The sequence below is a fragment of the Leucoraja erinacea genome, chromosome 4, assembly GCF_028641065.1.
Source record: "Leucoraja erinacea ecotype New England chromosome 4, Leri_hhj_1, whole genome shotgun sequence".
NCBI lineage: Eukaryota > Metazoa > Chordata > Chondrichthyes > Rajiformes > Rajidae > Leucoraja > Leucoraja erinaceus.
In genome coordinates, this window is record NC_073380.1 from 9,262,860 (window position 1) to 9,276,069 (window position 13,210).

Consider the following 13,210-nt stretch of genomic DNA (forward strand, 5'->3'; position numbering starts at 1 on the left):
ATGGTGGGAATTCTAGTCTGTGTGATGGACTGGGCTACATCAACTACTACCTACAATTTATTGTGGTTTTGCTCAACATAGCATGCGGATAGCTACCATCCATATAGTTTGACAGCCTTCCTCACAGTCCATGACCCCGGCAATCATGCAAACTTCAGGACTGCTCTCTGGTTGCAGTATTAATTCAATGATTCATTCATTCGAACTTACTAACCAACCTGCCTATATTTACGTCCAAGTCATTTTTATATATTGCAAACAACAGATATATATTGTAATTGATGGTTTATAACCAATCACGTGGAAACAAGGAACTGCAGATGTTGGTTTACAAAAAAGGACACAAAGTGCTGGAGTAACTCAACAGGTCAGACAATATCTTTGGAGATGCTGCTTGTCCCACTGAGTTACTCCAGCACTTGTGTCCTTTTCAATAAATAATCACGATCAGTCATGATCTTATTAATGAATGATGCAAGCTTGAGAGACCATGAGGCCCACCCTGGTTCCTGATTTGTATCTTTATACATATGTTCAGAATTGGCTTTGATTTGGTGTATGTACTGGCTCTGTTCTTCAATTAAGTTAAATTGGTATTGTTGCTGTTATGAGAACCTCTTGGTTGTTATGAGATTATCTTAACAGCTTAGTGGTCACACGTCATATAACTTTAAGGTTAAGATTCGGCAAAGTAACATTTTTAATAAATAATACCAGGCATAAAAACATAACTCTAATGAAGAAACATCGATTTAATTGACATATCTTTTAGCATGTGCCTTTCATTGAAGGTTAATTTGCCCGAGGGTTGATCAATAATTATGTTTCTGCTCAAGATATGAAGTCAAAGTGGGGAAAGGGAAGAAAATTATGAAAAATCACATCAGGCACATCGTTTATGAGTCATTCATTGCCATAGCAGTACTTCGTAAAGGAAATGATTAGGATAATATTTGGTTTCCTGTTGTACAGAAAGAAGAATCCTCTTAGCTAAAATAATGAGAAGTGGCAGCACAAATGTCAGACTCCAGATAGTCAGTGAAAATTAGATGATTAGGATACATCCTGTTTTTCTACCCTTCATCGTGTAGTTAACCCCTTAAAATGAAGGAGGGGGAATTTTCTTTGAGTTGTCCTTTATACTGCATTTAAAGTTCCATTTTCCAACGCCTGGTTTTATTCCTCTGTACAAAATGGTTTCCTTGATCACTTTATTCTATTGGGAAAGATGGGAACAAAAAAAATCAAAATTCTTCTTTATCAAACATAATGAGTAACATTTCTCCAGTATTAATACCACGTTATTTTACTTAAGTGCACAGGACAGTTAATACCACGTTATTTTACTTAAGTGCACAGTGGCTTGGAAGTTAATAATTCTAAACTGGTGTTAATAAATCTTCAGCATGATTCTTTACTTAAACTCAGGTTGTGGGCATCGCAGACAGGTTCGATTATTACTGCCATCCCCAATTCCCCTTAAGAAGGCGGAATGGTGGCGCGGTGGTAGAGGTGCTGCCTTACACACCAAAGACCTGGGTTCGATCCTGACTACTGGTGCTGTCTGTTCGGAGATTTTACGTTCTCCCCGTGACCTGCTTGGGTTTTCCCCGGGAGCTCCGGTTTCCTTTTTTCCACGAGTAGCTCTACTCAATAACCAAAAATCTGTTGCCTCCATTAGCTCTGGTATTTAAGTTAATGCACATGTTTAATCAATAATGTTTTATTATTAATGTTTAATGTTTTATGTATCATTCCTAACCATCACTGTATGTCATGTTGTCACTTGCGGGCGGAGCACCAAGGCAAATTTTTGTAGGTGAATACTTGGCCAATAAACTTATTCGTTCATTCATTGAATCATTCTTTCCAAGTCAAGTCGTCAAGTTTATTTGTCACATACACATACGAGATGTGCAGTGAAATGAAAAGTGGCAATCCTCGCGGACTTTGTGCAAAAAGACAAACAACCAAACAAACTACAAACAGAATCACATATTCTTTTTCATATTAAATATTGTGGGCGGAAGGAAAAAGAGAAAAAAACAGCAATTTAAAAAAAAAGGAGTAGAGTGGTACAGTAAGGTTAGTCCCTGGTGAGATAGGAATTTACAGTCCGAATGGCCTCTGGGAAGAAACTCCTTCTCAACCTCTCCGTTCTCACAGCATGGCAACGGAGGCGTTTGCCTGACCGTAGCAGTTGGAACAGTCCGTTGCAGGGGTGAAAGGGGTCTCCCATGATTTTATTGGCTCTGGAGTTGCACCTCCTGATGTATAGTTCCTGCACGGGGGCGAGTGAAGTTCCCATAGTGCGTTCAGCCGAACGCACTACTCTCTGCAGAGCCTTCTTGTCCTGGGCAGAGCAATTCCCAAACCAGATTGTAATATTTCCGGACAAGATGCTTTCCACAGCCGCTGAATAGAAGCACTGGAGGATCCTCGGAGACACTCTGAATTTCCTCAATTGCCTGAGGTGGTAAAGGCGCTGCCTTGCCTTACTCACGAGTGCTGCGCCGTGTGATGTCCATGTCAAATCCTCAGAGATGTGGACTTCCAGGTATTTAAAGATTTAAAGCAGCTCACCCTATCCACAGGATCCCCATTTATCCTCAATGGAGTGTACGTCCTCGGATGATGTGCCCTCCTAAAGTCCACGATCAGCTCCTTCGTTTTTTAAATGTTCAAGAGGAGGCTGTTATCCTGACACCAGAGTGCCAGATCAGCCACCTCCTCCCGGTAGGCCTTCTCATCGTTGTCTGAGATCAGGCCCACCACCACAGTGTCATCAGCAAACTTGATTATTGAGTTGGAGCTGAACCTAGCCACACAGTCATGTGTGTACAGGGAGTACAGTAGGGGGCTGAGGACGCAACCCTGGGGCGATCCTGTGCTCAGGGTGAGGGACTTCGATGTATTCCCTCCCATCTTGACTACCTGGGGCCTGGCGGTGAGAAAGTCCAGGGCCCAGGCACACAGGGGGGTGTTGAGCCCTGATTCCAGTAGCTTCTCGGCCAGTCTGGTGGGGACTATCATGTTGAAGGCTGAACTAAAGTATATGAACAGCATCCTCAAGTAGCCCCCCTTCTGGCTGTCAAGATGAGAGAGAGCGGTGTGCAAAACCTGGGAGACCACATCGTCCGTGGACCTGTTCGGACGGTATGCAAATTGTAACGGGTCCATGTTGCGAGGGAGGAAGGCGCAGATGTGTTTCTTCACCAGCCTCTCAAAGCATTTCATGACTACCGAGGTAAGGGCCACCGGATGGTGGCTCCAAAGATGTCTAGATTTGTTGGTTAATTGGCTTGGTCAAAGCCAATGGGGTGATTCCTGGTGGGCACGGACTTGGTGGGCCGAAGGGCCTGTTCCCGCACTGCATCTCCAAAGTCTAAAGTCTAAATTTCTCGTTACTAATGGAACCCTGCCTTAACCCAGGAATGACCTTTATAAATTTCTGGTCCTCAACTTCACAATGTTAAATTAGTTAAGGAAGTACTGCAGATTGGGCAATTGCAAATTATTAGTTTGTTTATATAATACCCCTTTTTTTCCCATAAGAGAACAGAAAACAGTACAAACAATATAACCTATGATATCTCAGAGAGAATCTATATCAATAACAACCGTTTGATATTAGGTCAGGTTCGTTTAGTGAAGCTTAGCACAAAATTTACCAGTTGGGATCATCAAATGAGCTTTCATTTATTATTTAGAAGCAGACCAGAATAATACACTTACATTTTAGCCCATTTGACATCAATTAATTTAATAGAGAACTTGATCTCAACACAGTGGCGAATTTGAACTTTCAATCTTAATTTTTCTCTTCAAAAGAAATTAATATCCATTCAATTCAAAAACCCTAAAATCAATACCACAAGACTGCTCATCCTCAAATGAAAGAATTTTCCAGACTTCACACGTTGCTCGTCCTTTTATCACTTGGATAGAAGATATGAATTCAATCTTACTCCACAGATCATTGAGGGGTGGTACAGTGCTGTAAAGGTAGAGTTGCTGCATTACAGAGACGGAGACCCGGGTTTGATCCTGATTATGGGTGCTGTCTGTACGGAGTTTGTACGTTCTCGCTCTGATGGCATCGGTTTTCTCTGGGTGTTCCGGTTTCATCCCACACTCCGAAGACGCATGGGTTTGTAGGTTAATAGGTTAATCCGCCTTGGTAAGTTGTGAAATTCGCCCTAGTGTGTAGGATAATGTTGGGGTACGGGGTGATCGCTGGTCGGCATGGACTAGGTGGGCCGGAAGGCCTGTCTCCGGGTTGTATCTTCAAAAGGTTTGTTTAGTTTAGAGATACAGTGCGGAAACAGGCCTTTCGGCCCACCGAGCCCACACCGACCGGCTGTTACCCTGTACCCCAACATTATCCTACACACACTAGGGACTCTTTCACAATCTTTACCAAGCCAAATAACCTACACACCTCTACATCTTTGGAGTGTTGGAGGACTGTCATATGCTGAGAGAATGGAGCAGCTGGGCTTGTACACTCTGGAGTTTATAAGGATGAGAGGGTATCTCATTGAAACATATAAGATTGTTCAGGGTTTGGACACGCAAGAGGCAGGAAACTATAGACAATAGACAATAGGTGCAGGAGTATGCCATTTGGCCCTTTGAGCCAGCACCGCCATTCAATGTGATCATGGCTGATCATCCCCAATCAGTACCCCATTCCTGCCTTCTCCCCATATCCCCTGATTCCGCTATTTTTAAGAGCCCTATCTAGCTCTCTCTTGAAAGCATCCAGAGAACCTGCCTCCACCGTCCTCTGAGGCAGAGAATTCCACAGACTCACCACTCTCTGTGAGAAAAAGTGTTTCCTTGTCTCTGTTCTAAATGGCTTACTCCTTATTCTTAAACTGTGGCCCCTGGTTCTGGACCATGTTCCCTGCCTCTAACTTGTCCAAGCCCTTAACAATCTTATATGTTTCAATGAGATTCGCTCTCATCCTTCTAAACTCCCTGTGTACAAGCCCAGCTGCTCCATTCTCTCAGTATATGACAGTCCCGCCATCCCGGGAATTAACCTTGTAAACCTATGCTGCACTCCCTCAATAGCAAGAATGTCCTTCCTTAAATTTGGGGACCAAAAGTGCACACAATACTCCAGGTGTGGTCTCACTTGGGCTCTGTACAACTGCAGAAGGACCTCTTTGCTCCTATATTCGATTCCTCTTGTTATAAAGGCCAACATGCCATTCGCTTTCTTCACCGCCTGCTGTACCTGCATGCTTACTTTCATGGACTGATGCGCAAGGACCCCCAGATCCTGTTGTACTTCCACTTTTCCCAACTTGACGCCATCTAGATAGTAATCTGCCTTCATGTTTTTGCTACCAAAGTGGATAACCTCACATTTATCCGCATTAAACTTAATCTGCCATGCATCTACCCACTCCCCCAAACTGTCCAAGTCACCCTGAATTTTCATAGCATCCTCCTCACAGTTCACACTGCCACCCAGCCTTGTGTAATCTGCAAATTTGCTAATGTTACTTTAAATCCCTACATCCAAATCATTGATGTATATTGTAAATAGCTGTGGTCCCAGCCCCGAGCCTTGCAGTACCCCACTCGTCACTGCCTGCCATTCTGAAAGTAATCCATACTCTTTGTATCCTGTCTGCCAAACACTTCTCTATCCATGTCAGCATTCTACCCCCAATACCATGTGCCCTAATTTTGCCCACTAATCTCCTATGTGGGACCTTATCAAATGCTTTCTGAAAGTCCAGGTACACTACATCCACTGGCTCTCCCTTGTCCATTTTCCTAGTTACATCTTCTAAAAATTCCAGAAGATTAGTCAAGCATGATTTCCCCTTCGTAAATCCATGCTGACTCGGACCGATCCTGTTACTGCTATCCAAATGTGCAGCTATCTCATCTTTTATAATTGACTCCAGCATCTTCCCCACCACCGATGTCAGGCTAACTGGTCTATAATTCCCCGTTTTCTCTCTCCCGCCTTTCTTAAAAATTGGATTAAATTAGCTACCCTCCAATCCACAGGAACTGATCCTGAGTCTATAGAACATTGGAAAATTATCACCAATGCATCCACGATTTCGCGAGCCACTTCCTTAAGTACCCTGGGATGCAGACCATCAGGCCCTGGGGATTTATCAGCCTTCAGTCCCATCAGTCTATCCAACACCATTTCCTGCCTAATGTGGATTTCCTTCAGTTCCTCCGTCACCCCAGATCCTCTGGCCACTACTATATCAGGAAGATTGTTTGTCCTCCTTAGTGAAGACGGATCCAAAGTACCTGTTCAACTCATCTGCCATTTCCTCGTTCCCCATAATAAATTCACCTTTTTCAGTCTTCAAGGATCCAACTTTGGTCTAAACTAATTTTTTCCTTTTCACATACCTAAAGAAGCTTTTACTATCCTGCTTTATATTCTTGGCTAGCTTACCTTTGTACCTCATCTTTTCTCCCCGTATTGTCTTTTTGGTTATCTCCTGTTGTTCTTTAAACATAACCCAATCCTCTTGCTTCCCGCTCATCTTTGCTACGTTGTACTTCTTCGCTTTAATTTTTATACATGTTCCCGATGTTGGGGGAGTCCATAACCAGGGGCCACAGTTTAAGAATAAGGAGTAAGCCATTTAGAACGGAGACGAGGAAACACTTTTTCTCACAGAGAGTGGTGAGTCTGTGGAATTCTCTGCCGCAGAGGGCGGTGGAGGCGGGTTCTCTGGATGTTTTCAAGAGAGAGCTAGATAGGGCTCTTAAAAATAGCGGAGTCAGGGGATATGGGGAGAAGGCAGGAACGGGGTACTGATTGGGGATGATCAGCCATGATCACATTGAATGGCGGTGCTGGCTCGAAGGGCCGAATTGTCTATTGTCTATTGAAACTGGAGATCCAGGGCAAAACCCACGCAGGTTATGGGGAGAACGTACTAACTCCATACAAAGAACAACCGTAGTCAGGATCGAACCCGGGTCTATAGCGCTGTAAGGCAGCACCTCTTCCGCTGTGCCTCCAAAAGTCTAAAGTAAATCTGATCATATATGAAAGACGGAGACTTAAATGCTGTGTAATGAATGAATGAATGATTGAATGAATGAATGAATACGTTTATTGGCCAAGTATTCACATACAAGGAATTTGCCTTGGTGCTCTGCCTGCAAGTGACAATATGACATACAGTGACAGTTAAGAATGATACATAAAACATTAAACATTAATAATAAAACATTATTGATTAAACATTAAAGAGGTGTTGTCTTTCAGATGTAATGTTAAACCAAGCCCACACATTCTGTTACTGGTGAACGCACATATAGAAGGTCCCATGGCACGTTTTCAAAGAAGAACAAGGGAGTTTTTCCCAGTTTCCTGCCTAGCACTTATCACACAAGAATATTGCCATTGTTTCATTGCTGCCAGTGGTACCCTGTTATTTGTTAACTGGCTGCTGCACACAATATTTATTAAGGGGCTGTCCCACTTGGCGAGTTTAGAAGAGTTTGAAAAAATGACATGTTGAAGACCTCCTTCGATTCTGCAGAAGACCTCCTTCGACCTCCTTCAATTATGTTGAAGACTAGCTATGACTAACTTTGGACACTAAACAGTGGAGAGTGAAGACGACCTCCTTCGATCTCCTTCGACCTCCTTCGACTCTGTTGAAGACTAGCTTCCACTAGCTACGACTAGCTATGACTAACTTCGGGAAAATTGGACACCGAATAGTGGAGTGAAGACGACCTCCTTCGATCTCCTTCAACCTCCCTTCGACTATGATGAAGACTATCTGCGACTACCTTTAACTACCCTCGATTACCTACAACTAACATTCGACCTACTACAACCTACTACAACTAAACCTATGAGTAAAAAAAGTATCGATTTTTTCCATGACGACCTTTTTTTACTCGTAGGCATATTTTAACATATTGATAAAACCGCCGCTGAGGCCTTGAGTACGCAGAGACCACTCTTGAGCGTGAAGGAGAGTTACGACGACCTCCTATGACCTCGTGTCGACCATGCTGCGATTATGAGTTGAGGGCAAACTCGCCAGAACTCGCGGATTAGGTCGCCCAAGTGGGACAGGCCCTTTAGACTTCTCAAATACTTCATTAGCGCTTAGTTTCTGAACTGTTTTGGAACAACCCCCGATCAGGTGAGTAAGGATAGAAATGCAATTCCTTCCTTCACTGCATTCAAATGTAGACTCAAAGATCTGGTTCATGGAACAGCATTTTAAATTTAGCTCATTATTCACGAGCAATTATTTATAATTTGACAATTGAAATAGTTTATTTCATTAACTAAAGATACCTCGACACACCCATTCCTAACCAATTGTATATCAAGGTAACCTTTCATGTTCAAAAGTTATAGGAGCAGAATTAGACCATTCGGCCCATCAAGTCAACTCCCCCATTCAATCATGGCTAACCTATCTTTCCCTCTCAACCCCATTCTCCTGCATTCCCCCTATACCAATACTAAGGAAGAAACTATCAATCTCCACCTTAAAAATATCCATTGACACGGCCTCCACAGCCATCTGTGTCAGAGCATATGTTCTTATGGTGACTGAAATTCCTGGGTCAGAGAATTCCTGTGGGAAATGTCTCTGTCTGAGCTGTTTAGATGTAATGCCAAGCCTCTGTTCGGTTTAAGCTACACCACAAATACAGAGGTCCAGATGCAATAGAGTTGCAATTGTAATCGAAAGCTGTCAGTTCATGGCTTTCCGAAAATGCCTAACAGAATGGATGAGAATTAGTCACTGGAAAGGTAACTTTTCAAAGAAACATGTCAAAAGACCTACTTGAAGCAGAAATTGTAGTTATAATTAAAGCCCACCAATGGGTCATGTATCTTCCCACCTTATAATAGCACAGAAGGCAGCCATGCAGTCCACTGAGTCCATGCTGGCTCGATGGAGCAGTTACATCAGTCCCATTTCCCTCTCTTTACTTCTTTGAACCCCAGCAATTTATGGTCTCTCAAACATCCCCATCATCCTTCCCTTTCATTCTTTTTATCATCTACCTACAGATACAGATACCCTTTATTGTCATTCAGACAAGTCTGAACGAAATTTCATGCCTGCAGTCATGCATACAATACAATAAAAACAACAATAAACACATATTAACATCCACCACAGTGAGTCCACTCAGCACCTCCTCACTGTGATGGAGGCAAAAAGTATTAGGTCTGCAGTCTCTCCCCTCCTCTTCTCTCTCTGCGCTGAGGCGATACCCCACCGGGCGATGTTACAAACAGTCCCGCGGCTCAAACACCGCGGCCCGGTCGAAGCTGCCGCCCTCCAGTCCAGTGGACGCAGAGGTCACTGCCGCCAGAACACCGTCCCAGCCGCCCTCACGTGAGTACCGTACCGTCTCAGCCTCGGGCTGGGTCGCCCAGACATGGGCGTCACTTCTTCCCCGGGCTGGGCCGCCCCGACATGGGCGCCACTTCTTCCCCGGGCTGGGCCGCCCCAACACAGGCACCGCTTCTCCTTCGGACCGGGCCACCCCGACATGTGCGCCGCTGCTCCCTCGGGCTGGGAGCGCCGCACCTCCCCGAGCTTGGCCACTCTGATGGGAACATCGTTCCACCCTCGGGCTGGCCGCCCTCACGGGAGCGTCACAGCCCCTCACGGGAGCGCTGTTCCAGCCCCGAGCCGGACAGCCCTCACGGGAGCGAGCTCAGGGCGAGTCCTGGCGGGCTCTGCCTCCTGAGCCTCGAGGTCGCCAGCTCCGCCATTAGGCCTCAGCGCAGACGGACGCAGAGAAGGGGAATACGACAAAAAAGTCGCATTTCCCCCGCAGGGAGAGACAGCAAGCCCTGTTTCAACCCCTCCCCCCCCCCAAAAACACAAACTAACAACTAGACAAACCAAAACGAAAAAAACAACACAAAAAAGCAAAAACAACGGGACTGCAGGTGAGCCGCTGCTGCCAGGGCAGCGCCGCCACTTCCGGACACATATTAACATCCTACAGTTAGGGGTAACGTAAGATGGATAATAGATAATTAACTTGTACGACTGTTAGAATGAAGGAGGAAATTGGAGCTCCTCGAGAAAATCTATGCGGTCATGGACAGAACCACGGGTCCTGAAACATTTGACCACAGAGCAAGTATTCCCAAGATTTTTACTTCTTCAGCAGGCTTTTACTATCAAATTTAGTTTGGTTGAGTTTACTTTATTGTACCGAGGTGCAGTGGAAAGCTTTTATTGCGTGCTATCCAGTCGGCAGAAAGACAATACATGATTACAATTGAGCCATCCACCTTGTGCAAATCCACAATAAAGGGAATAACGTGAATAACGTTTAGTGCAAGATAAAGTCCTGTAAAGTCCGATCATAGTCCGAGTGTCTCCAAAGAAGTAGCTAGTAGCTCAGGACTGCTCTCTAGTTGTTGGTAGGATTGTTCAGTTGGCTGATTGAGCTTTTATGAGCCAACTTCTAAGGAGAAGTGAACATAAACCACTCTGTTATGAAACTATTAACATATATTATGAGTAGTTGTGTCATTTTGTGAGAGTCAGCCAGTGGATCTCATCATTTATTTTGTGATCGATTCTTAATGGTAAGCTGCTTTCTGGCAGGCAAAGATGCCATCGTGTAAATATAAACTGTGCGTCCTATTCCTAGCATGTTTGGCATCACTATCCAATATCTAACCCAGGATGAGTTTACTCCAAATCAAAAGTTGGCCAAATCCTTTTGGATGTATAAATATGCCAAGGGCAAATGATTTAAATAAAAATAATCTTATCATCACCTGGGACTACAAACATCAAGGTCATTGAAACAAAAAAAACTGCCAATGCTGGAAATATGAAATAGACAGCCCTTAATAGGTTTAATAGCTTTAATAGGTCTGTTTCTGGAACATACACTATACCAGGAAAGCGAGATTAATACTACCTGGAATGAATTCTGCAAAGCAAAGTTCCATTTGAATTTCATTTTCCGCAATACAACCCCTCTCATTAACATTTAAAATCATTAACATTACAAATTGCGGGGATATGTGGCGAAGGCAGGAACGGGGTACTGATTGGGGATGATCAGCCATGATGACATTGAATGGTGGTGCTGGCTCGAAGGGCCAAATGGCCTACTCCTGCACCCATTGTCTGTAAATCTTTAACAATTGACCTGTGCTGATCTCATTTGTGATCCCAAAATCTCCAATCATACCAGTTTGGAGTTCTCTTTTCTCAGAGGTCACAAGCATGCATCATTGTGAAAACGATTTCTCTGATTTTGTTTAGTTTGATGAGGAGTTAGGGAAACAGATTTGAATTAGTGGAGCACCCAATTCTCGTTGCATAGGTTTACAATGCAGAAAAAAGTTTTGGTCGGCTAATTGAAAGAACAGACAATTATTAAAAGTTGTTTGCCCCAAAACATGCTCAGTAATCAGTTTGAAGAAGGGTTCCAACCTGAAACGCCATCTGTTAATTTCCTTCAACAGATGCTGCCTGACCCATTGAGTTCCACCAGCAGGGTCTCGACCCGAAACATCACCCATTCCATCTCGCTAGAGATGCTACCTGACCCGCTGAGTTACTCCAGCAATTTGTGTTCTATCTTTGGTGTAAACTAGCATCTGCTGTTCTTTCCTACACATACGAGTTCCACCAGCAATTTTTTTTTTTGCTCAAATAAACAACATCTGCAGTCTCTTAAAATTCCCATGCTCTGTAATTTCTGACTTTGAAATACCATACAAAAGGATACCTATTAATCCCTCATGCCAGCCTCCCTACAGTAGTGGAGTACCATGCAATTTTTTTTAAAAGCATGATTGTACATACATTTGCAGAGCACTGCATTACAAAGAGAAGACATAAAACAAAAGGTAGACAAAAATGCTGGAGAAACTCAGCGGGAGAGGCAGTTCGGTGGGGGCGCTGAAAGCTGGCAGCCCTGTCAGCAGCGTGTTAGTCTTTTCAACTTTTTTTTGTTTTTTTAGTATGTTTTAATGTATGTTTTTAATGTTTCTTTGTGTGTCTTGTGTGGGGGGTGGTGTGGGAAGGGTAAGGGGGAAACCGTTTCGGTCGCCTCCTCCACGGAGAGACGACTTTTTCTAGGTCGCCTCCCCATTGGCCTAACATTGAGGATTGGGCGCCCTTTCCCGGAGATGCGCCCGGGGCTTTAGCGGCGGGCGCAGCGCGGACTCTCGGCGTGCAGCGGGCGAGTCCTCGCTGGGGCTCGCTGGAGGGGAGTGCTCCGTTTCGATGGCCCGCGGCAACCTGAAGCCGCGGTCTGCAGAGCTCCAGCTGGCGTTGCGTTCGCAGCCCGGGATCCCTCGTTAAGGACCTGGGAGAAGAAGAAGCCACCACTGCCGGCCCGTGGCCTACTTCCACTGCGGGACCGGCATGGACTTACCATCACCCCTGGAGGGGAGCTCCGACCACCGGCCCTGCGGTCTGCGGTGCTTCTGGCTGCGGCGCGGCGGGGACATTAAATCTTCGAACCTGCGGCCTACACCAACCTAAAGCCACAGTCTCCGGTGGGGAAGGGCCGACTCTGGACTTGCCTGGACTTTTACACGCCCGCAGCGTCCAGATGTGGAGGAGGACTGGCCAAATTTTGTGCCTTCCACCACAGTGATGAATGCTGTGGTGGATGTTTGTGTTACATTTTTTTAGTGTTTTGGGTGTTCTTTATCATTGTACCGCTGCTGGCAAATTCATTTCACTTGCACTTTATGTGCAATGTGACGAATAAAACCGTATTGTATTGTATTGTATTGTATCTATGGAGCAAAGGAATAGGTGATGTTTCGGGTCGATTTTTCCAGCATCTGCAGTTCTTTCTTAAACATATATAAACAAAATCTCCTTTTGCAAACAACATAGGATTCTCTCACAGCTATGTTCCATATTAATCCGAAGAGGAGCCCACTATCGCACTATTAAAAGAAGAGTTATGTTAGGTCCAGTATGCATTTCTGCAACAGATGGGAACTGTATCTCACATCCTGGAGATGCAGCCTCATTAACCAAAGAAGATTTAGGCTAAATCTTACAAGCCAAGCTTAATTAGATCGGACAAAAAAATCAATGACGAGTTAGCCCATCCAAAGGATAGCATTTCTGACTTTGTTATTTAAGTTAATGACCTGAAAATCTGAATTACGTTTTAAGATTGAATGTCCTTATCTTCATGCACAATTACCGAATCTGTATCC

General features: G+C 44.4%; 1 protein-coding gene across 3 annotated transcripts in view; it reads right to left on the reverse strand.

The window, feature by feature from the left end:
- Nucleotides 1–265: 265 nt before the first annotated feature.
- Nucleotides 266–13,210, reverse strand: part of cnbd1 (cyclic nucleotide binding domain containing 1) — a 119,251-nt gene continuing 106,306 nt past the window's right edge. The window contains exon 13 of one of the 3 annotated variants that reach the window (XM_055633641.1): nt 266–1,216. In XM_055633641.1, the coding sequence (XP_055489616.1) occupies nt 1,100–1,216 (117 nt within the window). In that variant the 3' untranslated portion in view covers nt 266–1,099. The remainder of the gene's footprint in view (nt 1,217–13,210) is intronic. The other 2 variants (XM_055633642.1, XM_055633640.1) reach the window with 2 other exon arrangements.